Source organism: Patagioenas fasciata, chromosome 3, assembly GCF_037038585.1.
Source record: "Patagioenas fasciata isolate bPatFas1 chromosome 3, bPatFas1.hap1, whole genome shotgun sequence".
Lineage (NCBI taxonomy): Eukaryota > Metazoa > Chordata > Aves > Columbiformes > Columbidae > Patagioenas > Patagioenas fasciata.
The window spans coordinates 7,778,093-7,805,246 of NC_092522.1; the positions used below are offsets into that span (position 1 = coordinate 7,778,093).

Below are 27,154 nucleotides of genomic sequence, written 5' to 3' on the forward strand. Positions count from 1 at the left end.
TCTAAGCCGAACAGAAAATTTGGAGACTGGCAAACTGGCTTTGAGTTAAACCCTTTTGAAAGACTGGAAATATATTGATTGACATACGCTTTGGGAAAAATATAGAATTAGTTAAAATATTGTACCTGATAGTATATGATGCCGATGTATTTTAGACTCTGACATGATAGATTTAAAATAAAACAAAATAGACTTATAGCGGTTTATTTCTATTATTTCTTGACTTCAGAAAAATGAGCTGTTGAAACAGTGACTGCATTTCTTGTGTGCACAGTTAGATGACCAGAACCATTTACTGTATATGACATGGGCAGTAAATAAGAGGTGGTGCAGCTGAATATGTACAGTGAAATCAAGAAGAACATAAGACTGGAACTTTTTTTTGGTGTGGTTTTCTGGGCTATCTGGCCAGGGCTCATGTCACAGGGCTGTGACGTTAAAAACAAACCACTTTTCTACTAGCAGATGCAAACTCAAAGAATGTATATAATGACATGTTACTATATCACATAATAAATGTATTATGTAGTGCATCCACATATGCCATTTAATGTCTTCTACTGTTGTTTAAAATTTGATAAGTGTTTTCTTTGTGAACAACATTTCAATCTATTGATTTATTGCAATCTGTTCCAAAACACTGTCGCTACAAGCATTCTGTACTTCCAGATCTTTAAAGTGTGTATGCAATACCTTAAGTATAGTATTATTTGGTTTTTTGCCACCAACTCAACAGTCCAAAAACCAACAAGAAGTTACAAATACATCTGTGAAATTACTGCTCATACGCATGATGTGTTCCATGACTACAAAAACGAGTTTATAAAGGTCAGAGAAAGTTGATTGCAGTATTTGAAGATACAATGGAAATGAATTAAGGGTTTAGATTTAAATTGTTCTGAATAGTTTACTGCAGTAATTATTTGATGCTGCATTGGAACATGGCTTTTCAGCAAAATATGTGCCTTTAACAGCTGAGAATAGCCAATAGTAATTAAAATGCTAATATGTATGTCATGGGTTGATGAAGTTGCATAATGCTTCTTGGGCTTGTAAACTTCCATACTGAGGGGGAGAACAGGACTAAGTAGAATAAAACATTGTGGAAAGATTAAAAATACCTTAACATCTTCATGGTGCATATTTTTCCTAATGAGTTGTTTAGTATCTGTTCCATACTATGACAAATAGAGTTGGGTCAATATTACAATTTTACTTATAGGAAGTGAAAAATGAATGGCCACATTTCTGTGAAGATCCAACTTTATGTTTTATATTGATAGCCATCTACTGTCTGAGCGCTGAAAAGAAATATGCTATTATGTCTACAGATTTAATATTTCATGAATGTAAATAGTCAGTCTCCATTTTCTTTTTATTGACTCCAAGCATTGTTCTTTCATACAGAGGAATACACAGTAAGGGATCCATGAGTCTTGCAAATGTGAAGTCTTCACAGAAGGACCAGAATTGCCTGATCTAATTATTATTTTTATGCTCCTGGTCTCACAGAGTATCACTAAGCTGATTACTGCTCTACTCTAGCTTATGTAACACTGCAGTGCTCCGCTGAACAGAGAAAGCTGGTTCTCCTCTTCCTCACCACCTCTGCACGCTCTTTCTTATTCCTTTTCTTTGGAGGAAGTCCAGATGCATTTGTTGCATCCTCACCAAGAACCTGAAAAATAAAATGAGCCACTGGGGCAAGGAGATGCCCTGTGTTTTGTCTTGGAGTCTGAGTCTAAGCTGTTGATTACAGTTCATCTGTTGTGGTTTAACTCCAGCCGGCAGCTCGGCACCATGCAGCCGCTCCCTCACTCCCTCCCGCTGGGATGGGAAGAGAATCAGAGGAGTAAAAATGAGAAAACTCATAGGTTGAGATAAAGAATGTTTAATAGGTAAAGCAAAAGCTTCACACACAAGGAAAGCAAAACAAGGAATTCATTCACCACTCCCCGTTGGCAGGCAGGTGTTCGGCCATCTCCAGGAAAACTGGGCTCCATCACACCTAACAGTTACTTGGGAAGATAAATGCTATCACTACCAATGTCCCTACCTTTCTTCTTCTTCCCCCAGCTTTATATGTTGAGCATGACATCATATGGTGTGGAACATCCCTTTGGTCAGTTGGGGTCAGCTGTCCTGCCTGGGTCTCCTCCCAACATTTTGTGCACTCCTTGCCTCCTTGTTGGCAGGCCACTATGAGAAGCTCCTTGACTGCTTAGCAACAACTACAACAGTGTATTACCAACATTCTTCTCATACTAAATCCAAAACACAGCACCATACCAGCTACTAGGAAGAAAATTATCCCAGCTGAAACCAGGACACCATCTAATTTGCCTTTATCATCTGGCAAATATGATAAACTCAATCCTGAGCCTGTGTGCTAGGCCACTGATTTCCCTGGCGCTCATCCAGCCTTCCTCTGCAAAGCTTCTGGATCCCTTTTGTCCTACCTGTGGTTCCACCAAGTTCACTGTTATGATGCCTGGGGACATTTTCTCTCCAGCTGGCAGCTGCTATCCCAGCCCCTCTGCTCTTTAGAGGAGCTGTGTTCTAGTCAGTGTCTGCAGCATGTCTTAAAAATGTGAAATATCTTTTATAAACGGTACAGGTACTATTGTAAAATTTTTCTTAACCAACTCAGTACCAGCTGAACTCTTCTTGTAATGGCCTGCCTCATGCATTTTATGGATCTGATACCATGGGGCAACAAGCAATCTCTGGCAGAGTTTGGACAAAAATGCTGATTCTCTTAGGCCAGGAGATCCTGATATAATTGAACAGTGTTTGCGTTATTTCCATTTCTCAACTGGGATGCTCTCCTGCGAAAACATTCATCAGAGTCCATTTTATTTGTTTAGGAACAAGAGCTTTTCTTGGAATAATTCACTTGATTGCTCTAGGATTGCTCCTTGGATTCATTTTCTGAAAAGAGGAAGGGAAACCCCCAGGTTAAACTTTTCTTATTTCCAGGTGTACCCATAATCCTGTGTCATAAATCTCAGGGGTCCTTTCCCAAGTTGTGCAGGGCATGTTGTCGAAAAGCTTATGTCCATTGGACAATCAACTAACTAAAATGATTATTTTCCTAAAGGAATTATTTCTTTTAAGGCTTCAACTCATTTCTGATAATGCAATTGCAAAGTAACAGAGGCAGAATCTGCATTTTCATATTCAAAATACTGATTCGGGGCAAAAATATTTTATTGCACCAAACAAATTTTATTAAAAAAAAAAAAAAGTTTAATTTTGTTTCAATGTTTCTGGTTGGAACCTTTGTAAGATTTTGTTTCGTGATCATTTTTGGCTGTTTTCTTCAGTTTCATTATTTCTTTCCAAATGAGTATCCTATTTCCAGACACCTATAGGTCTGACTCCATTTTCCATAATGATATGAAAAGTGTGTTTCATTCAAGGAAAACCAGCCGGTGGGAGAGAACCTCTGAAACAAACATCTGATTATTGGCCAGAACTCCAGCCTTCTGCTCGTAAAAATAGGTAACTCGCTGCTCACTTCACTGTTCTTCTTAATTGAATCTAAATGGCTAAGAATGAACTCAAAGGCAGCGGTGGCACTGTGAGGGCTGGAGCTTCTCTCAGCTGTGCAGACCCCTTGCATTCTAATACCAGTTTTTAATAATTCTGGTAAATCTCCCCTGGGTGTTTGCTCCATAGCCAGTTTGAAAAATGCAAGGAAAGGGGCTTGGTACAAGCTGTTTCTGTTGCTAATTTGCTGAACATCTGCATCAAAAGGTTTTTTTAGCCCTGTTTGGATGTTAGTCTAGGAAGTCATTTTTATCCAAAACTGCCAGAAGAGTTTATCACAAATAAATCCAGGGGATCTCAACTCACCCTGCCTCTTCTAAAAACATGTAAGGAGGCTGAGATTTCTCTTAGAACCTCTCCGTTTTGAGGAGGTAATGGGAGGTGAATGATGCAGTCCTCCAAATGAGGAAAGCTTTATTAACTACTACAATAGAATTCACTGAAAACAGAAACCAAACCACTACAGTAAAACCAACCAACCCAAAAAAACCCAGCAATACACACACAAAATCACAAACAACAACCAAAAGCAACCAACCAAAAACCCAAGAAAAAACCCAAACCCAAACAATAGTTAACTTGACATGTAGAGCAGATGAGGTATATATGATATATATATATATATGCATATATATATTTATTTATTTATGTCTTTTTTTACTTCCAGGAAGCTAGTTGGAGAAAAACCTGTAAAAGAAGATATAAATGTTTGTCTGGTTAGTTAGTTTGGTTGGTTAGTTAGATTAGTTCTCTCTGTCCAAGGAAGCCTTTTCTGCTGTAAGCAACTTGCCATAGCGAAAAAATTGTCTTCATTTCAGAGTTGCCAATCTCAGTGGAATTTGGAGTTTAATTATGAAATGTTTTCACTTTCATGTGACGGTGAGGTTTGGAAGAAAGTTTGAGTGTATGAAAGAAATGCAAATTCTGGGTGGAGATGGGAAGGTATGAAAAAGGACGTTGCTTTTAGGAGTATGAGTCAAACTGACGTGTACTGGTGTCCTGCCATTCACTGTAGAATACTGAATGTTTTTGCATAGAGAAAGGACGTATTTCAGTGAAGACAGATGCTTGCCTGAGAATGTTGTTTGTCAGAAAAATCTACCTGTTGTGGTTTTCTTCTTAGCACTATTAGCACTGTACTTGAGAAGCATGTGCAAGGTGAATTACCTACCTGACTTGCTAACAGTGAATAATTCAGTGTAAAACAGAAAGTCAGATAAATCTACCCAAATAATTTCAGTCTGCCTGCAAAATAGACAACAGTGAGAAAGGGACTGCTTTGGTGATATAGTACTTGAGATCTCCCACTGGAATAATCTGTCCATGTGAAATAATTTGTGGTCTTTTACAGTATAATGAAATAATCTGTAGGTTTCAGAGCATGTTTGAAACATGGATTATACCCATTTCACAACTGCTGGAAAGAAATAGAGGGGAGGGCTTTAAATTTTCCAAAAGGTCATACAATGAAGCAGAACAAAAGTAGGAGTAGATTCCAGATGCCCTGTTCTGGGAAAAAGAGAGAGTCAAAAAAGGAGGTTGGATTACAGCCATTTGTGGTCTTTACAGCACCTGGGCAATAAGAAAACTGAGATGAGAATAGTGGGGAAAAAATAAAAACCATGAGATTAGCAGAGATCCTCTGAAACCCAAAGGACTTAGACTAAGGACAGTAACCTTAAACTGTAATTACTGTTGTCATCTCGTGTTTCCACATGCATGATCTGGAGGCTCAGGGGAAATTACTGTGCTATAGGCTATCTAAGCATAAAATAATAACAGAATTGTATGGAGGCATTTGTCCCTGGGTATAGTCCAGCACTGCTGGTCCTGCCTTTGCTCCTGTCCTTGCTTCTCTGTGGCTCATTCCAGCTTTTCCCAGATGACGCCTCCTCATCCAGCAGCAGATGGAGAAAACACATTTACCTCTCTGGCATTAACAGACATTTGCATGAGAGGTCTTTGTGCTTAGGAGACTATAACCTAAGTAACATTTTTTTCATTTACTGTTTAATTCTTTGCTGTCCAACAAGCAACTAATTTTTTGCATAAGCTATACACAAGTTATTTGGCTGGATGTGCTGCAGATTATATATTTAAAATATATAGGTTTAGTGTTTCCCAAAAGGCAAAGTCCACTCCCCACCACCTTCGCGTTCACAGATGGAAAGAAGCAGAAACTCAGGGAATTGTGTGTGTTTGTGCTACTTTAGACTACGCTACTGACCCCAAATTTGTGTTGATGGCAGGGGAAGGGATGGTTTGCCAGAGAGACGTATCGGTGATTTCTTAGCAATTAGGGTTGCGTAGATGTCACAGAGTTTTTATTATAACATTTGCTCATGGAAATCACAGCTCTCTTGGGCCTCTGCAGGTAGGAAACGGAAATTTAGCTCCTGTCAGTTCTCCTGCCCCAGGTGCTGGGGGCATCATGTTTGTTATAACACCATGACCAGGCATCTCCTTCGCACTGATCCCAACCCTCAGCACTGCCTTCAGGCCAAGGTGCTGTCGTCTTTGTGCGTATTTCCCTCAGATGAAGATGTGGAATGAAATGATAAATAGTTTTTGTCCCCTTCGTGAGGTGATTTGAAACCTCTTTTAATATGTTTTGCCTGATTGAAACCACCGCCATCTATCTACCCACTGTGACTAGAGAAACTAGTGATTTTGATGAAAGACAGGATGAATAATTTCCTTGAGATTTATGTGGGTTTTTTTAATCAAGTTCTGAATTAAATTGAGAGGGGACAGATGAGGGAGGAATAGGAGAGAACTTTTCTCAGTACTACCTTTAGTTTTTGTTGTGAAGGTTGACAACAGGAAAGGGATTTTTTCTGTTCAGCCATATTTTCCATAAGGACCTTTGATAAATTTTTACTGAACAACACAGTAGCTTTCCAGGACTCTGTTTTCATACCAGATCTCAATGGAAAACAAACAAAATAATAATCTTCTTCCTTCATCCCAGACCAAACCATCGTCTCAGTTACATGCTTGTGTAAGGTATGAGGATCTTGTGCTTTCTTCCTCTCTACAAGCTGCCCAAATTTGAGTTATGATAAAGGGAAGAGAAATTCCCCTGGACAGTTTTCATCACCTGGAGGAATCTGTGGAGGAAGAGGGTGCCTGGCTTCAATGGGAGAGAGGAGAAGAACATGAAGGGACAACACGTGCCTCAGGTGGGGATCATACTGGGTTTTTTGCACTAGTTCTGTGGAACTGGTCACAGATGCTCATGCTGACTCCTCCACAAGTTCCAAGATGGAAATGCTGGAGGGGAGCCACCTGTGCTTACAAGACACACTAGCACTGTGTCTGCACTAGGAGGTCTGCAGATCATGTCCATGTGCTGTTGCTGCTTGAAGAACCTGAACGCACCAATTCACAAAGCTCTGCGTGCTTCTCCGGCTTCACAGTTTGCGCCTCCTCTGGGCATCTCTACTTACTCATTCTTCCTCAGTATCTCAGCGTCCCTCCTCACCAGTGGGTTGCATATTCTGATTTGGTTCCTTCTTTAGAAACAGACATTCTTCCCTGAAGCAAAGAATAATAATTTGTCCTCACAAGTTCAGCCCAGCAAGTTTGAACTTGCGTTCAACCGGAGGGAGGCTTTTAACAGTTTTTCTCCTCACAGGGATGGTGTTAAACACAAGAGATAGACATTGCTCCAGTTTGCAGCAGTGAAAATGTGAAGTAATTTCCCTGAAATGAATGCAGTGAGTCTGTATTTACCCTTGGGCAAGAGAAGGTGGAACCTGGGTCTTTGCACTTCTGGAGAATTGAATCTCAGCCAAAAAGCTGATACCAAATGCACACTGTTGTTCCACTGTGGTGGTTTCACCTCATGTTTTTCTCAGTGCTGTTCCTGAATTTAGGTATTCTTGCCTCTGTTCTCACTGTTTGTTCCTCTGACACCATTCCTACTTTTATTGTTGCAGGGGTAGCTGGTGCTGGGATGAGGAATATGATTGCATTTAAAAAGTACTATCTAAAGAAAAAGATTGTTTCTGAGCTAGAGCATTTCCCTGATCTCATTTGCAGTTCAGTCCAGAGTGGCGTGTGGTGAGATGAAATGAGGGAATAACTTAAGCTGGGTTGGCCCTTTCTCTGAGGGAAGTTAAGAATGATGACAGGTCCTACCCAGGTGGGATGATAGTAATTTTTAGTCCTTTTCAGCAATGTTTTTTTCTTTTCTAGTTTTTGTTCACATTTCCCAGTTTGCAGAGTACTGTTGTTACCCTCAGTCTCATAAAAAGACATTTTGAGCCACAACAAGCTTCATCTGTTACATAATTCCACTGTACCTTTGGAAGCGCTTGGCTGTTTGTCATTTTCCTTTCGTGATGCTCATTCATAGGTACAGCTCACCTCCTTCTTAAAGGAGAGGTCCAGAACAAGGGACATCATCTCTGACGTCACTGCATTGCCAGCATCTTGCCAAGTCCATCATTCTGTCACAGTGCTGGATGTTTTACTCTTCTTCAGACTGCAGTGACCCAAGACACATGGGACTTTATATCCCCATCCAGGCATCGGTTCAAACTGCTGTAAAGTCAGTCGTTCTGCTGGGTAGGTTATTTCCCCAGATGTCCCTTTCGTTACTCTGTGAAGTATTGGTGATCTCAAGCCACTTCTCCAGTGCTTGCCGTAACACAGGTTAATGCTGGCTCGTTGGAAATACGAAGAGCCCCTAAATGTGCGTGCAGCAGGCACCGTTAGTATTAACCACAGATTGATCACTTTTCATACCTAAGAAATGTTATTTCATCAAGGGTGCTTCTCTCCTCGATTTTTATTCTGTGGAAACCATAGCGTGAATTGGGTCTCAAAGTATGGACACAAAGAGCGATTTCCATAGAATTTGCATGCATCATTTTTGATTGCCTGCTGTGTGAAGCCTGAGCAAATTATTTTCTTCCATGATTTGCTAAACATTTGTCTCAATGGAAATAAACTAGGAAGAGCAAGAAGTATATAATGAGGATAGCAGTTTGCAGGAGTGTGTGGAAATCTTTGGTGATAAGCGAAAGCATATTTAGGGTTTAGTCTTTCGCAGTCCCATGGGGTACAGCCTCCTTTCAATGAGTTTGAACAGAGGTTCCTATTAATATTGATGCAAATTATGTATGTGCACTGGGAGGAAAATATACTCCAAAGTCTAATTATTTTATGCTAATAACTGAGCTGAAAAGATACTCCCTCATTTCTGGCCAAAAAAGCAGCAATAGCTCAAAGAATTTGCAGCAGGATGATAATTTTATCACTTCATTTAAACCAGCCTGTACCCTGACCCAGCAGGGTCAAGGGAAAGTTCTGGCTCCAAAAATCCCTGCTGATGCACAAGCAACTCCAATTAATAACGAATTTTGTAGTCTTTGGGGACCGGTTTGCATTGCTCTAGGCACTGGATAAATGGAGGGGCCTGTGACAAATCTGAACCAGTCAGATGTCCTGGACCCTTGAAATCAAGGCAGAACCTCCTTTGTTTCCCAGATTTTTGAAAATAATTTTAATTGTGCAGATGTGCTTTGGAGAGAGGCTTGGCCAGCAGCCAGCAGGACAGGCTGCTGGAGAACAGGGGCAGTGATGGAAAAAGCCTCTCTGTTGAGGGGGTTGTGGACAAAACCCATCAAGAATATTCAGACCACGCTTCTGTGCCTTATTCTGCTCTGTCTTCGTAATGAGCTAAGTAGAGTTTCAGCTGGGATAAACTCTGAGCATATTAATATTTGTCTCAGTTTCACGGGTTTGTCCTTCCTTGTTAATTCTCTGTGGGCTCTGCTGTGCCCCAGCATCTCTTTTCCCACTTTGCTGACCCTGCCGCTACTCTGTGTTAGGTCTCCTGCCTTCTGTCTCACACTAGATGTGATCCCTTTGCCAAATTGCTCATGTCCTGGTGACTTTTTTGTCAAGAGCTGTGGACTTTGCCTGGAGGAACGTAGGTTCAAGATGCTGCTCAAGCCAGCACCGGGCAGTTTGGGAGTTGAGGGGCAGACGGGTGGTTTTCTGTCACTTGTTGGCAGCCAGATTCTGGGGTGAGATGGGAGAAGTCCCCTGACATAGATCTCCCTGAGTTGGCCGTGCTCTCTGCCATGGTGCCGGGCACCAGGGAGCTCTACAGCTGCGCTCTCCGCAGGCTCCAAGGCAGGAATTGGAGGAGAACATCTGAAGATTAAAAGATTCTGATATACAACATGTCTTGACAAGGATCAAGGCTAGTCCTTTGAAGATATCGAATTAAAAACTGGCTTGGGAATAGGCCAGAGCAATAGGATGCTGGCTGTTTCTTCCTTTTTTGCAGACCGATCTCTTATTTCCCAGCTTTTCCTACCTTTCCTCTTGATAGAGAAATTGTTCTCTAGGAACAGTTCTGTTTTGATGCTTCCTCTGTGGCAGATGGCCTGTTCCTGGCAGCTATGCGCTGCTAACCCAATGCTGTACAGCAGTAATGCATAAACGTCTGCTGATTTTATTAATGTGCTCTGTGATAGGGATCCATAAACCTCTGAATCTAGGAGCTGAAGAAGTGCAATTGCAACCTTTACAGCATACAGCCCGATCGATAAAAATCATCAGTCGCTTCCTACTGGGCTGGGAAAGGCAAGCACAGGAGCAAGCTCGCTTGTCTTTTCCATCCAATGTATTCATGGTAATAGAATAAAGAAGTAGCTGTGCTATAAACAACCACTCCGCTGTTTGGTGCAGGAGCAGATATGTGAATGTGAGCAGCAGAATAATTGCGGTTTCCCTCTGTCATAAGATTGGCTTCTGTTTTGTGTCTGGCTTCTAGTTATGAAATTTCCTGAGAGAAGACATTGTACAGCCCATGTAATTCCCACCAGGCAGCACTTTAGCAAAGATCGGTGGTTCGCAATTCTGTATCTCATCTCCACTGAGATAGCAGCAGAGATGTGAAGGCGTTAAAAATGGTTAAGAAAGGCTCAGTAATACATCACTACCACTCATGCAAACCTTGAAGTTTAAGTATTGCAGGTTTGAAATATTACAATAAGCTTAGACTTTTTGGCAGTTGTCACTATATCACTCCTGGCAGGCAGCTTTGTGAAAATAGGCTTTGGTTTTTATTAAAACTAAATGGGCTTTCTGCAGATGTCATTACCACCTGTCTGGGGAAGCATTGTCAGCAATGGGCGGTGATCGGTGCTGGGGACCCGAGTCCCACCAGAGGCTGCAGGAGCTGCCGCAAGCAGAGGACGTGACCACTTGCGATGTTCTGCGCAGAGGTGCTCCCTTCCACGGCCACTCCAAGAGATGCCTCTTCAGGAGGTGTTCTCCCCACATTCAAACTGCGTCATTTGCTGACAGAGCAGAAGAAGTAGGGAAAGGAAAAGTTGTTTTGAGCAAAAACAGTGCAGAATAGGTTACAAAAGAGAAAGGATTGTGTTCTGTGGGGCACTCACAGGGCTGCAGCCAGGAAGAAGAAAGCAAAAGCCACATGTTCCCTTTCTGAACCCAGGTTTGAGAAAGCCTGTATTCTATATGGTGCAGCCAAACTTTTCATCACTGTCACCCCATGACTCCAGGTTTTGAGGACCCACATCTACTTTTAAGTAAGTGTTTTAATTCAGACTTTCTTGAATGAATTTAAATAAAATTCATTTTCAGCTCAGTTCCTGCACTGCATGTAGGACAACAGCACTGACGTCAGTCTGCCTTCCCTCCTAGTGCCATGATACCATTTTTATTCTGGGAAGCTGCTCTTCAGCTGAGATTCTGGCAACACTTTTGTATGAGAACTTTGTCACTGCCACTGGATCCAGTGGGGCTCATCTGTTTGTAAGAGCCCTAAATGACAGAGGAAGCTGAAGTAAACTTTTACTCTAAGCCCCGGTGCATGAGAGAGGAACCCACCACTGTTACCATGACTGAACGCTGTCTTTGGCTTGGGGCAGCTATATAAAAATATTTAGGTTTTTTTTTTTACTTAGAAGCTGTTTAGAAAAGGAGTCCACATGGATAGCAAAGCAAATCACATAAAGGATGGGGCAGCATGCAGTTCTTCAATGAGTATGACATTATGACATACTTTCTCTTAACGTGGGAAGGGGCTAATCTATCCTAGTAATTCCATGACAGAAAATGTGGAACTTTATTTTTCAAAGCAGATGTTTCAAGGCCAGTTATGAGCTATTACATGAAATCTGAGTGGGAAGGAGGCTGTGGAGAATGAAGTGGAGGTATGAAGAGTTGTAGCACAGGTCAGGAGCCACCTTTTAAGTGCAGAATCACTTTGAAGACCAGGGGCTTTATTTTCAGCACATACTGCGGACTGACTTTAAGGTTTTATCCTGTGCTGACTCATTTTCTCTAAATGATGATGCATACCTACACAGGCATATTGCAAGGCTCTTCCAGTCTGTCCATATGGAGTATACTTGATGTCTGTAAAGCAAATTGGCATCTTTAGAAAGGAAATACATGACGTTAGAGGTGAAACTGCTACAAATGGTGCTTTATGACTGGAAATGTGTTTTGGCATTAGCACAAATAGTCACACATTTTAAAGAAGTCTCTTCTGCATCAGGATGAGTCAAGGGTATGCTTCAACAAAGAGAATAACTTCACCTGTCAATTGAGTCTTCCCATACAAACCAAACTGAACGGATTTTTCTGCAAGTGATGTTTTCTCACAGTCCCCACTTATTTGGGAGACTTTATTCATGAAATAAATTGCCTTAAAATCAAAGAGGAAGCTTTAGCCCATGAACCCTCTTGTTCTCTTGGGGTGTATCAGATGTTCATCCCTTGTGTAGAAGGAGCAGCCATACTAATGAAATCTTTAAAAAGAAGGTTATGTAAAGGTGGACTCTGTAGTAGCTTTCTCCTTGTAGTAAGCTATTGTGGAGCAAGAGAAAAGTCCTTTTCTGGAAGACTGCCCAGGAATATAAGAAACAGTCCAAAGTTATAAATGAACAAATGACGACAAAAAAAGGAATTATTAAATTAGAAGGTTCAGCATCATGTGAGCACCTCTTGTCTTCGTGCTGCGTAGACGTATCCAAAAGCTAGTCTCAATGCCAGAAGCTTTGCGATGTTGAAGATGAACCGAGCCTGTTTTCCATTTAAACTAAAACCCTTTTATACTATAGAGAGGCTGCAAATATAAACTTAGACCTCCTTTGGGTATCACCTCAAGGGTTGATGGTGGCCTTTGTAATAAATGAAAATCACTCCATGAAAAGACTTTTACTGTCGAGGAAAAAGAAGTTGGTTTGTTGGCTTTTTTTTTCCAGGCATGTTTTAAGAAAATAATATCTGCAGTACTTGGCAAAGGGATGTAAGAAAGGGGAAAACTGTGACATGTAGCAACTATTTTTGCAGCTAAGAAGGGAGAATCTGCAGTCAATAGTGCCCTATGTGCATTGGGCCCAATTTTCTTTTCTGTGACCAGGCATACTGTTATTTGCACCTGCGCTGAGAGGTCATTATTCTGATGAATTTGGAGAGACTGATTATTTTTGTGGCCCAGTGTAACTGGTGAGACAGTGAAGTGCAAAATTTACCCACAAGCTGCTGATAAAGTGTCCCTGTGGTTTGCAGTCTCCAGATCCAATGGAGAATGTAATGCATGCAGTTATAGCCCACCTCTGGGGAACTTCTTTCCTACTGAGATCTTTGATTTTGTAACTGTAGTGACCGTCCTGCTGTCTTGCAATGAGACATTTTTTGAAATATAAACTACTTGGACTTTTCTGTAATACACCATAAAGTGTAATGCCAGCTTCTCCGTGCAGAATAAGAATCAGTTCTTCATTCCTTTGGGAACTTGTTAAGATTTCAGAAATGCTCCTGCTCTCTTTTTGGCTTGTCTAAGCAGTGAAAAAAAAATGGAAATAAGAACAGTGTTCCTAGAATAAACAGCACCTGTGATAGTAAAGATCTGGATATGGCCCTCACGCCAAACTGGGGAGAGAGCAGAGGTGTGAAGCAGTTTGCTTGTTCTTCAGGCAACAGGCTGCATATCGAGTTATCCAAGGATTTTTCTCTGTTTCAGACTTTCCTCTTGAATTCTCCCTTAGAGAAAACAAAACAAAACAAAACAACAACCCTTTTTCAAAGAGGGCATGATCCTATGAAATTTCTTCTTTAACAAATTGGCATTTTCCATTGCAGACTGGCCATACTTGGCATTCATTTCACATTGCAGCCTGAACAACTCGCATTTCAAAGCAGAAGCCAGAGGAGCACTATTGATCCCTGAGCCGAGCAGGCTGAATATGATCTGCAGCCTCCTCTTACACATTGATTCCTTGTCTCTTTACTCACCGCTTCCTGAATGTCACTGAACTGTGAGAGACCTGCTAAATGGACAAAAATATTGATTTCTTTTCCCCTTCTTTTATTTTTGAAAGCTCCTTATTTACCAAGCGCTGAACTAGTATCAGGAAGATGAAAGGTCATAAAATCAGGCAGAAGCAAGTCAGTTCTTGCATTTATTTTTTTTTTTAAATGTGAACTTGTTTGAAACATGAGTTCTTTAAATAGTCTTTCAGTTGAAATAGGTTGATTGCCTGAGTGGAACCTTTGAGCTCAGGCTGTTCACCTTTCTATTTTACTGTTGCCTGATTGATGCTGAACTTCTGAGGTAGTTTCCTAAATGTACCTTACAATTTTCGGTGATTTTTGCAGAGCAGTTACTGAGCAGCCCCAACGATGCCAGGTTTTGCTGTGCAAGGCAGTCACGGTCAGAGTTTGATGGTTGCAGTATTTTGTCCCTGGCTTTTTCCACCAGGAATGTTGCATTTTTGCAATATCATATCCAGACAGAGGGGAAAGACGTTTGACGACCACGAGCTGGATTCAAGGAAAACTGAGAAGGCATCCCAAGAGGGATGACTGGGGACAGGGTGTCGACAGGTTTTAGTATCTACTGATGGTCTGTATTTAGTAGTGTTGTGGAGGCAAATGGGGCTGGTTAGAGAAAGTGAAAAACTGGAACTGGTCCAGAACATCTGACGAAGTGTAATAACCAAAAGAAATCAGCAGGTCCTTGATATCTAATGACACTGTTTCAACCAACGCTCACAAGCTCCCTGACATCCCTCATCATTCTTTCTGGGCCTTGAAACAGGCTCAGAAAGTTTGAAATGAAGCAGATGGATCCTGCTTTGTCAAGACAAAAGGCATCCATCTCTGCTTTGCTGTGGCTGGATGGAGTCTAACAGCCTCCCCTCCCAGGTTATTGGTTCAGTAACAGAAATGCCATTTAAGTTAAATTGAATTGCCATTTAAAAGTGATTCAGTTTTATTTGGTTTGTCTGACATTAGTTACAATTCAAGTAGGTCTATACTTTCTTTTTGCTAGTGAGGAAGGTCAGCATTATTCTTTTTATTTTGTAGTGGAGAGTCACACAAAACTCAATTACTTTGGGGCTTTAACAAAAATGTAGAAGAATGTGAGATGGGTGCTTCTCTCTGACATCCTCAGAGCTTCTTACCACAGACACCTGTTGGACAATAATCAGAGGTTAAAGAGACACACTCACTCATTAACTCTGCATAGTGTTTAGGCACAGAGATGTTGTCATTTATGGATAAGCCCTGGAAAAGCTGCTGAAGGTATTTGATATCCCATTGTCGTTAATTTTTAAAGATAATTCGGTGTGTGTATAACTCTGCCTCACTTGAACTTTTCCGCCTCCATCTTTTGTTGCTGTCGTGTTCCTTTGGATCTCAGGAAATTAATGATAGCATCAGCTGGGACAGCTTTCCCCTGGCTGAAGGTGGCGGTGCCTTCGTGCATCTGGCCGCTCTGTTCCAAACCACCTTCACGGGAGACTGATCTTCAATACATTTCATAGGCCCTGTGTCCAACCAGCAGCCTGACTTCTTCAAAAATACAAGTTGTGAGTTTCCAACTTCTTCCCTCACCTTCAGGAGCAAACCCGTGCTGACCATGAGGCTTTAGAGAAAAAAGAACCACTGTTCCCTTTGGTTGATCATCACAGTGTTATGTTTTATTTTAAAAAAAGCCATGCAAGCCATGCCTACTAGGTGTCATCATTGAGACTTTCTTTCTGGAATTTGGCCCCAGTTCTCCTGTTCTGAAGTTCTTGATTCTCGAGGTTGGGGTTGTGTGCACTGTTCCACTTTTGTGCGCCCACTGGTATAATTTAGTAAATCTGTCATTTATGCTCAATATAACAGAGTCATTTAACTGCAGGAGCTCACCAGTACAATTAACCGTGTTCTGTTGAATCGAGGAGCTGATTATCTTGGCATTCACAGTGCACAGTTCGAGTGCTGCGGTTTCTGGCCCTCCCGGAGCAGTATTGCAGTCAATTGATTATTTTGTTAATTTGTTCTGCAGCAGTATCCTGCTGGTTTATTATCATCCAAGTGACTTTATGTGCCATGCATAAGTACAACTATATTAAAAATCAATACTTGAACCTTTTTTCCTTGTGAGGATCTTATCATCCGTGGGCTACCTTCTTTGATACATGACCTTCATTCTGATTGCAAGACAGCCAGTAACTTTTACATTATTTAGTCACATACTAATGAAGTAGATGCTCAGATTTTGCTCTCACTTAATCCTGTACCCTAATGAAGAAGGAATAAATGAATTAAGTATGAAATAAACAAAAGGCTGTTACTGCTGATAAACAAGGCTAATTTTGAAACAGTAGAATTCATGCTATTTTAGTAAGAAAATCTCATTCCTTCAAAAGTATCATGCTTCACGGACTCACATAATTCAGAGATGCTATTATCAAAAGCCTGAGTCTTACAAATGCTACTTTTCCTGCTTCAGTTAGAGAAACAAGTGTTTAAAAGATGTCATGAGGCTGCCTTGTGCATTGGGTTGAGGGCTGGATTCCAGGTCTGAACTTGCCACCAGTATGTGGGATTATGGTTGTTTGAAGATCAGAATGTTTCCCAATGATTTTCTACCATTGCACAAGTGAAGATGTTCTCTTTTGTATGTGTTTTTGAAACATAATACCTGCAGTGCGATACTTAATGCATTTATGTTGCTGATGCCACAGGGAGGCCTGCTCTTCCATAAAAAGAAAACCATAAAGTGAAGCAGAATCAGATGTGGTCTCTCCCCTGATCTCAGTTAGATATGAAAGCATAAGTTTCTAGCATTGGAAAACCAATATTTTTCTAATGCAGATACTCATTTGGCAAGATTCTCCTGAGTCAGCTATCTGAGCCCTAAACGAGCAGTTCCCCACTCAAGTCATTGGATTTGGATCATCCTTTTCCAATGATAAATTTGTTAATTGGGGGATTTTTTATGGACTGTAAGGGTGTTATCTGATCTTGGGATATTTGCTTTCTAGACACATTTTCCTGAGGAGAAGGGCAAGTTCGTACCTCATGCTGGCTGAGATTCCTTATACAAGGCAATTTGTAGCTTATGTAATTGGGAAGCTACTCTGGCCTTACCCAACCTTGCAATTCATTTTATGACACAAATGTCTCATCTTTTCTGGATGTGATTATGTGAGTTACCATCATTAGCCAACATAAGGAAAAACCCCTTGTTTCACTATGCCTCAGAATTTCTGAAACTGTTACACCCATGGATTGTAGCATCCTGTACCCTTTAATCTGAGTAAAATATTCAGAAAACAGCCTACAGAGTTGTTTTAGTTCACAGAAGGTTATACCTCCTTAAGGGCTGTATTTCCTTGTCTCAGGAAATTATAATGTAATATAATATAATACAAAAAATTAATTATTGTGAAGATGGAACAAATCAGACAAATGAGATGATCCTGAAGAGGGAAACCAGCCTGTGCTATTTCTGCAAATTGTCCCCCCCACACTTCCTCCAGGTTGTCTTAAAGAAAAGCCAGGGCTCTGCAACGTTGCTTTTTAATTAGTAGAAATCCTTTTGTACTAAATCCTAATTCCATGCCTTAATGCAGCAGGTCCTGCAGAGCCAGCGAGCCTGCGTGGGAGCACAAGCGCATGAAATCTTTTTCTCTGGCATCTCCCTGAGTGAGGGTTGGCTTCTGTTCATAATGATTTTCTGTGGTGACAGCTCGGGGTTCGCGGTTGCAAGCAGAGAGGCAGGGGTGGAAATGGAGGAAGGCGTAATGACAGGTGATTGCTCCGTTGTCTCCATGGCATCACTGAGCCTTATCTTAGAGGTATCAGTGTGCTTATACCTGCTTATGCTGTACAGATACCTGGCACCACTAGGTAGGCTAGTATAGGTCCTGCTTAATCACTGTCCTCTTTCCAGCTTATTTTGTATTATGTTTTTTCTTTCTTTTCAGTCTGCCCCACTTTTAATGAACCTGCAGAAGTAATGGAAGTGCATATATAAATAACAGGACCTACCAATTCAAAATTGTATATTTTTCTACCTTTAGTTAAGGAGTTAGCATCCATGCAAGTGCATTTTTAGAAACATTTGATACTGCCTTTTCAGGACACACTGCCCCATCCTGCTCCCTATGAATTGATATTCGGTTTTTAGGGTTATAATGAAGCAATATAGCTGTGAGGAAAATAGCTTTTAACCCCCATCAGTTAGATTCAAGTTTCATCTCAGCCTTAGGCACCTCACCGAGCCTCTTTTGAGGCTCCAGCTTTAATTAACGGAGACAGAAGGACACATTCAAGAATGACTCAACTAACATAAGCTTTAGCATTTGGATGACTTTCTCCTCTGTTACTTTTGCTTGACACTACATGAGTTACTGGTGCAACTCCTGTATATGTCCTCTCAATCAGAAATGCCAAAACCATACATGTAGAAGCAGTTCTCTGCATTAGTAGAATTATTTAATAACTATGCCATTAAAAAAAAAAACAACACGCTTAAGGAAGTATTAGCATTTTGCTGCCTTCTTGCTGCTTCTCAAGATGTATTTAGTTCATGGTTTTAAGCATTTCTCCTTGAACAAGAGGATTAGATTTTTTAAAATCATTTTTATTTTTTAAATTAAATGCTGGGACTCATGTCATCTTGGTTCAAGGTGCTAGGCTAAAGAGTACAAGAAGAGCACGCCAAATTGACAGCACTCCTGCAAGGTCTGGGAACATGTTAGCACATACAACAATTACATGTATTCAGTGATCTCCCCTAGGAGTGCTCTTTTAGATGGGTACAAATAAGATTATTATGGTCTGATATTTGTAGTTCCTGTCTCCAAAGATATTTGTGTGTCTAACATTTCTTGTTCTCTACAGTACTTAGTTAAATGTTTTTGTGGATTTGCTGTTCATAAAGGAAAGGATCTCTAAAAAACTATGGCTACTTGTGTTTCATCACCAGTATTTTCATAGTTCACACTTTAACCAGTCTGGTCAGTTCAGTGGCCTTTTTGCCATTTTTTTCTTGCCATTGTGTTTATTTATCACTTATTTATTGCAAGGGTAATACCTGAAAGTAGATGGCTCTACAAGACGTGTTTCTGAGATCCTTAGGAGAATGATGAAAGCACACAACCCCAGGTATTTTTCTCCCAGCTTTCTCTTTGGCAGGAAATGCAATCTGATACTCTGAAAATGCCCTGAAGAAAAATAAAAGTGTGGTTGAGACCTGCATCCTTGCAGCTTGGAACAGTGACATATTGGGAATTAATTAAATCATTTTAGCTTCTAATAACAACGTTGTTTTTGGTATTGATGGCTGTAACAAAGTATGGCAAGAAGATCCCTGACACTAATGATGTCTTTCTTACGCAAATTCTCAGGTGTCTTAAACATGTTTGAGCTGTAGCATCCCTCCAGATAGGACATTTCTGAGTGTCTCTTCCCCACGCAGTCATTGTAGTTGTCCTTGGGCTCTCTGAACTTTCACAAATTTTGACTGAAATCAGCCACAAGTTTAGAAGTTGCAAATAAGTGACACTGACACAAATAATGTGATTTTATAATCCTTATCCATCATGGGAACAAGGCTGAAAAAATCTTTGTGGTTAAGAATATTGAATTAAAGGTGTAATAATTAACCCTTCCAGGTAAAGAAAGCTGTGCAACAAGAAGGCTTCAGCAGAAGGAAGCGAGGATACAGAGACATCAATGACATTGACATCAACATGAATGATCCATTATTCACGAAGCAATGGTACCTGGTAAGTTTTGAAAGAAAATCACAGTGATAACTAAATAATCGACGCTCAAGCCTTTCAGTGCTATTGCAATGTTTTGCAAGAGTTCTTTCCAAATATGTAACAAGAACTTGTGAATGGATCCAAGGCTCTGTCCTGTTGTTTTTAACTGTACGTCTTTTATGCTGGGAAGACCCAGCACATTTCAAGAGCTAAATTTCATTTCAGTCAACGGAAAGATCCTTAGAAGACTTGAATGAGAACTGTATTGGTGTCCTGTGGGCATTCCTGGTGTGCTGATGTGACCCCTAAAACTGCCTATGAATCATGTCTTTGAGCTGTTGCCGGGTAAAACATTGTTATAGAATTATAACAAGAAGTTCTAGTGCATTGGCTAGAAAAAGCCAAGGTTTTTATTTTCTTATGGAAATTTGAATATTGATTTTCTCTTGTCAAAAGCAGAACAGCTGGAAACTGATGAATTTTGGCTTAAGTGAATGTCAAAAGAAATTAATATTTTGCTAAATTGTTTCATTTTTAACATGTCATATTTTATATGGAGAAGTATTTAATCATAAAAGAAAAAACAAATTTTTACATAAAAAGTAACCAGAATGATATTTTTCTGTTTAAAAAGTTGATAAAGTAGTTTTGGTGAGTTTTAATGTTGCAGCGTATTTATGATGAAATATTGGTAAATGCAGTACTGCCTTTTTGCTTAAGAATAGTATTTCTTATTCTCTTGATGTTTAATCCATTTCTTATGTTTTCTGAACCCATCCAATATGGTTGTTTTGTTTTTTCTAAGACAAGTTTTCAGATGAACGAGGGCACATTAGCATGGATGGGACTTCATCCTTGATGAGATGATAAACTAAAGTGTGTATTAATTCACTTCTTTCTGGTACTTCAATCAAAATGTCGCAGTGATAAAAATAACGGAATTATTATGAAGCTATACAATGTTTAGATTATAAAGTATGCTAAGGTGTGTTTTGAAAAGAGTTGTGTCTGACACAAAATGGAAAATTTTTACATCTGGAACAGCAAAAAACATATTAATTTTCCCACGGAACTTGAGAAATTTGGGAATGAGGTTGGTGAACATGAGTAATGTCTGAAGATACAGGGGTTTGCCTGTCCTGTGGAACCACAGCATTGCACACACACAAGGCTGGAAAGGACCCTTGAAGTTCATGTGGTGAACTTCCCTTCTTAAAAATGGGCTAACTTGGTTGATTCTGGTACTAAACCCCAGTGGTTGTGATTTTCAGTAGATCCCTGCTTGCAAAAAACCAACATTTCGTACTCATAAAAACAAACAAACAAAAAACCCACAATATCCTCTGTAAAACCCATTAGTCTGACTTTTTTTCTGGATTGACCCACCACTCTGACATGCTTAAGTAAAAAGGTCCTTTTTTGTGTCCGAAAGATTCAGTATTTAACCAAATCTTGTAGACCACAAAGAAGTGAATTTACCCAGGGTTTTGTTTTGTTTGGTTTTAGCATGATATTATTGTAGTAGATATGATTATGTACAAATGTGCACTCTGGAGCAAATGGGGTATATTTTCCATACCAAACATACATGCACAGACATAAAGCAAAATTCAGTTGCTGTAGAAATATGTCTGTCAAGTTAAAAAAGCTATTTTTCTTTTTCACCAATGTATTAGATTAACACTGGTCAAGCAGATGGGACTCCTGGACTTGACCTTAATGTAGCTGAAGCATGGGAGCTGGGATACACAGGGAAGGGAGTAACCATAGGAATTATGGATGATGGTAAGTGAAGACTTGAGTGCTAATTTAATATTTTAAAGTGAGATTGCGTGTAGTGAGGAGACTACCAGTCTCTGTAAGGCTTTGAGATCTTCAGGGAAAATATGTTATAAAGTCTTCACTAGGGATACTGAAGCATGGATATCCAAACATTAAAAGTAGTTTGCACTTATCACTCAGGTATCTTCCAGGGCACACTATAATGGCCATTAAGCCAAAGGAAAGACTCCCCTCGACTTCTGTAGGCGCTGACTGGGGGATGTAATTGCTGTGCAAAAAGTACTTAAGAAAACGATTTCTGAGTTATGTTATTCTCAAAGTCGTACTTGACAGCTGAAATAATTAAACACTATCATGCTGAATGTCCATAAAGACCTGCATATTAAAATATTACTAATTTGAGGCTAAGTTCAGGCAAGATGAAGATAAAAGGTATAGTTGAAGTCACAACGATTATACCCACGGTTCCTTGCTGAAGTACAGGAATTCTATGCAGTCTCTCAATGCTTTTCTTTGGGCTAAATTTCTAATGTTTCCATTTTATGGTGACTGAATAATATTGAAACTAAATAAAATATCTGGATCCGCGTATGAGATCTGTCCTCACTTCTGTTCCTCATCTGCTTACTCCTAAGACAAGGTTTTTATGAAAGTAAGAAAGTAGCCTCAGACATCTGTATATTGATTTCAGTGATCCCACAGAGCCAGAACTTCGCTTTCAGAACAGTTAGGCATGACTGTGATGGGCATGACAACAAACTATTTGAACTTCAGGTCAAATGAAGCTATTGGCCCATCAGATACAGCTTTTAGACATGGAGGTGATTTGGCTTATATTCGCTTCCAGTAACTCTGGAAGCGAGCACCCAAATAACATGGTTCTTCATTGAAACTTTTGTTGCTCATCTACCTTTTGCAGCATCATAATAATTTTCCTGTGGTTGCAAAGGAATCTTGTTTTGTTCTGTGATCATTAGAAAATCTTTTGAAAGTTTTAACCTTTGGTTTCTGTTCTGTCATTATGTTATTGCAGGAATTGACTATCTACATCCTGACCTTGCATCAAATTATGTAAGTACATGCTGGCTTTTTCTGTAAAATGTGAGTTTTCTTATTGTTATAGTCTCTCTGCTACAACAGATAGAGTTTTAAATTAGATTGTAAGGGGGAATGGGGCAGCACCAGGCTATTCAGTGATAAGCAACGGGATGGCACGCCAAAGCTCAAGGAGCTGTGTGTGACAGTGGCATTCTTCAGGCTGTGCCACGTGGTGATGGACACAATGAGCCACACTTGAAGTGCCTCTACACTAATGCAGGTAGCATGAGGGAAAAGCAAGATGAACTAGAAGCTTTGGCCCAGTCCCAGGGATATGGTATCATTAGCATAAGTGAAACCCAGTGGGATGAGCTCAAAGGTTTCTAGTAAATGGGGTTATGTCAGGCTGGTGACCAGTCACTGGTGCAGTTCCACAGGGATCCATTTTAGGGCCACTACTCTTTAATATCTTCATAAATTACTTAGACACAGGACTTGATGGAATACTAAGCAAGTTTGCCAATGACACAATTGGGTGGAGCTGTTGACACTCTCGAGGGCAGAGAGGCCCTGCAGAGGGATCTGGAAAAAATTGAGAGCTGGGCCATCACCAACTGCATGAAGTTCAACAAAAGCAAGTGCCAGATTTGCACCTGGGCCACGGCAACCCTGGCTATACATACAGACTGGGGGACAAGATGCTGGAAAGCAGCTCCACGGAGAGGGATCTGGGGGTTCTGGTCGACGGCAAGTTCAGTGTTAGCCAACAGTATGTCCAGGCAGCCAAGAGGGCAACCGTGTCCTCGGTGCATCAAGCACAGCATGGCCAGCCAGGCAGGGAGGGGATTGTCCCGCTCTGCTCTGCACTGGTGCGGCCTCACCTGGAGCACTGTGTACAGGTCTGGGCACCACAGGATAAAAGGGATATGAAGCTACTGGAGAGTGTCCAGAGGAGGCCATGAAGTTGGTGAAGGTTTTAGAGGGGAAGCCGTATGAGGAGCAGCTTGGTTTGTTCAGCTGGAAGGAGAAAAAGGGAGACCTCATGGTGGCTACAGCTTCCTCACAAGGGGAAGAGGGAAGGGTAGGAGCCGATCTCTTCTCTCTGGTGAGCAATGACACAACCTGAGGGAATGGCAGGAAGATGTGCCAGGGGAGGTTCAGATTGGACATTATTAGGAAAACGTTCTTCACCCAGAGGGTGCTGGAGCACTGGAACAGGCTCCCCAGGGAGGTGTCACAGCCCCAAGCCTGACAGTGTTCAAGAAGAGACTGGTAACACCCTCAGACACATGGTGTGAACTGTGGGGTTGTCCTGTGCAGAGACAGGAGTTGGACCCGATGATCATTGTGAGTCTCTTCCAACTCAGGACATCCTATGATTGTAGTATTTAAAATAATGAGTGGAATGCAGTACAGCTGAACTGCTGATCTTACAGATGATACATTTCACATTGAAAGAACCAGACTGAAAATGAGACTGCCTGTGTGAGGAATGGAAAGGTGACAGGGTTCTTTGTGAAGGAGTGACAGTGCTGCCTCACGTTAAATAAGCTGCAGTTTGCAATATTGGATTTAGGACAAAAATGTGTAACCTGGGAATTGGCTCTAAATCATGCTATTAAGATGCAGAATGCACCTGTCACTCGGAGGGCCATGGAGCTGTGGGCTGTGGCAAGACACATATTAGCCTTTGAAACCTCCAGGAACAGCTTAATTCCTTGATAACAGGTGATTTGATCCAGTACTTTAAAGCATGTGCAGGGCAGATTGTGTATTCTTATCACACGCTGTGACAATTGATTGTTCCTCAAACCTGCTTTTTAGGCTTCAGATTTTCAGACTTGAGGATTTTTTCATCTTGATTCTTCCAGGTGCTCCCCAACACCCCGTTGACACGATCAGTCCTATTTCCAGGCACCTGCAAGGGCTCCCAACACCATGGATTGCCTTTGTGGGATGCTTCTCTCACACCCTGCTTGTGGCAGCCCATCGGGTAATGGGTGTCAAGAAGCTCTGGCTCCTTCCTGGGGGGGTTTGCAGGGTCTCTGCTTTAGATCTTGCTATTCTCCTGCAGTCAGCGGCTTCCTGAGGGAAGCCCAGGCTTCTTCAGCTGAGCAATGTGGTTTAGTTTGCAATTGCAATGAAGTGAAAAGAACAAATGGAAATGTTGGTAAAAGCAGGAGATGAGAAAGAACAAGACAATTATTTTTACATATTTTCAATTTTGAAAATACTAACACACAGGGTGAAAATCTATTTGTTGTACCAAGCAGCAAAACACCTTTGGTAGAGAATAAATTCAAAGTCAAAGGGGTTTGCTTTGGATAAGGAATTTGGGAAGTAGCTGACCAGAGAGGTAAAGTGCAGGATAGCCAGTTTCACTCCTTATCAACTGGTTTAATAAATTGGTAGCAGATAATTAAACCCTGTGCCCTAGCTGCAAAGCTTTCAACCAACAGTAATAACACAGTAGGATCTTTCCATAAGCAAAGATAGGCCTTTTTCTTTGCAGGAACTGTGCTTTTGGTATAGGTTTTATCATATGATCTGGGGACAACACATGCTCTTTACTCACTTCTCAGCAGCAGGTGTGGTCAAAGTATGTGGGAGTATTCTGGTTCTAAACCCCATGTTTCGAATAAACAAAAAGTCTGTAGAACACATCTGATAAAACGTCAAATAGGAACAGTTCTGTTGTTAACAGTGGACCTAGGATCATGCACAGAAACCAGAAACAGATTTCTCAGTAATACAGTGTTTTCTCTTTTTATTCTAAAAATATTTTCTGTTTGATGGACAAATATTTGTCAGGCTTGGCAGAAATGTATTTGGTTTAGACTGGCAACAATGTGTATTCTGGAAATTAATGGAAAATGACAGAGAATGGCAATGCATAGACATGATGCTAGAAATCAGAAAATAGTGGAGCTGGATAGAACTCCTAGAGTTAAAAAAAGAAATATTGGGATGAGAATTGGAGAAGAAAATCTGTCTGGGTGTGGGGACAAGAAACCTTTAATGGCAGCCATGAAAGACGTGTGAGGAGACTGATCTTGAGATGACAGTCTTGGGAAGGTTTGTGTAGGAATGCGTTTGTCCAAGCAAGGAGCTGTGGTGGAGCAATGATGAGGCTGCGGAGGGACAAAAGAAGATTGTGTGGCCAATGCAAAATGCAGAATTAGGCCTGGTTTGTGCAGGGCAGATCAATAGCCAGACACAGGGGAGATTAGACTGAGGAACAAGTGGCTGGTAAGGCAATCATTAAAGGAGCAGCAGAAACCCCATCTGAAAGATCACAGTCTTAAAGGAGATACCACCCAATGCTTTTAATAAGTAAATACAAAAATATGAGCTATCACGTGAAATCTGTGGTTCTAGGCTGTCACAGCACTCGGAAAAAAACCAACCAAACACGAAGTATATATAGTTCATCTTTTTCCCCGAAGATTCGCTTTTAATTTCATGCTGGACTATACCAGAGGACACAGGGAGGAAACATGCTGACAAATGAGCACCTATATGCAAGATAACCAGTAAAAGGTGCTGGCACCTCCTTGTGCAGAGCTGGGTGCAGTCGCTGTGTCTGAGAGGCGGCTGGCTGAAGGGCAAGGGCAACTCCTGCTCCTGCTGCTCAAATCTGCCATCTCCTCCCTCGCCTGAGCGGCCGCAGAGCTCGGTTCAGCTGCACTTGGCCCCTCCTGCTCTCACCTCAAAGCTGTGACAGCTGCCTTGAGTCCTTGGAGATCTTGATCTGACAGCATCTGCTGTGTCTCAGAGACCGCAGGGGCCTTTTTTCCCAATAGGTAGTAATTTGGGCATGAACTAAAGACAAAGACTTAAATTCAGCTGAAGGAAAATCAGTTGAGATGTAAAAACGCGATGAAACGAGTCTTAAGGAAGGAGTTGTTAACTCGCTTCAGGCTGACATAGCAATTGCGGTCACCTTTGTACCGTTCCTATACCACACGTTTGGTGTTCCACGACATTTGCGCTTTCGGGTAGGTTTCTCTTAAGTTAGATTGTTTATTGTTAGGAAATTAAAAGCCTACACCTTATTCTTCTCAAGTCTGCAAATACCTACGTACAGTGGCAATGTCGGTACATCTTGCTTGGAAAATGGGAAGCAATTAGTCTCCCAAAGGTGCTGTTTTTGGCACTTGAGCATTTCCAAATATAAAAACTTGGCCTTGGATACTCAGCTTAATTTGGCTTTTATGTTTTTGACTTGCCGGTTTTCTTGCTTGAACAGTTTAATTGGGGTTAGCACTTAGACAAAATGGAGAGTCAGGGAAAAGAAAGAGCTTTTTAAAGAAAAAAATTGTATTGTCTCCTAAAAATTGCTGAACTATGACCTGTCATATGGAGTGCGCTTCTATCCATATTTTTCTTTGCAGTTTCTGAGCTTCACTGCTTGAATCATCCATTTCTCTTTTTAAAGCACTTTATATACATGGAAAAGGAGCATGCCTGCTCCCAGCTTGCTGTGCAGTACAGCTACTTGCTTTTCTGCAACTGGGGGGTTATGGCAAAGCTGGAATTTTCCATTCTGCACCGTGAATGCAGAGGGACTCGTTGTCAAATGATCGATATTTTCTTCTGAGCCTTGGAAACCCTGCAGAGGTTCAGCCTCAGGAAATTGTTTTTTTCCCCACAAGGAGAACCCTTCATTATGAACTGATGATTAAAAAGCTGAAGCCTAACGTACTTCGTGGTTTTCTTTCAACTCAGACTGTACA

General features: G+C 41.0%; 1 protein-coding gene across 2 annotated transcripts in view; it reads left to right on the forward strand.

Moving 5' to 3' along the window:
• PCSK2 (proprotein convertase subtilisin/kexin type 2) overlaps positions 1–27,154 on the forward strand; it is a 209,364-nt gene that overhangs the window by 137,175 nt on the left and 45,035 nt on the right. For both annotated transcript variants that reach the window (XM_071805696.1, XM_065833914.2), the window contains 3 exons: positions 19,506–19,619; positions 21,275–21,383; positions 22,414–22,451. In XM_071805696.1, coding sequence (XP_071661797.1) covers positions 19,584–19,619; positions 21,275–21,383; positions 22,414–22,451 — 183 coding nt within the window. In that variant the 5' untranslated portion in view covers positions 19,506–19,583. The remainder of the gene's footprint in view (positions 1–19,505; positions 19,620–21,274; positions 21,384–22,413; positions 22,452–27,154) is intronic.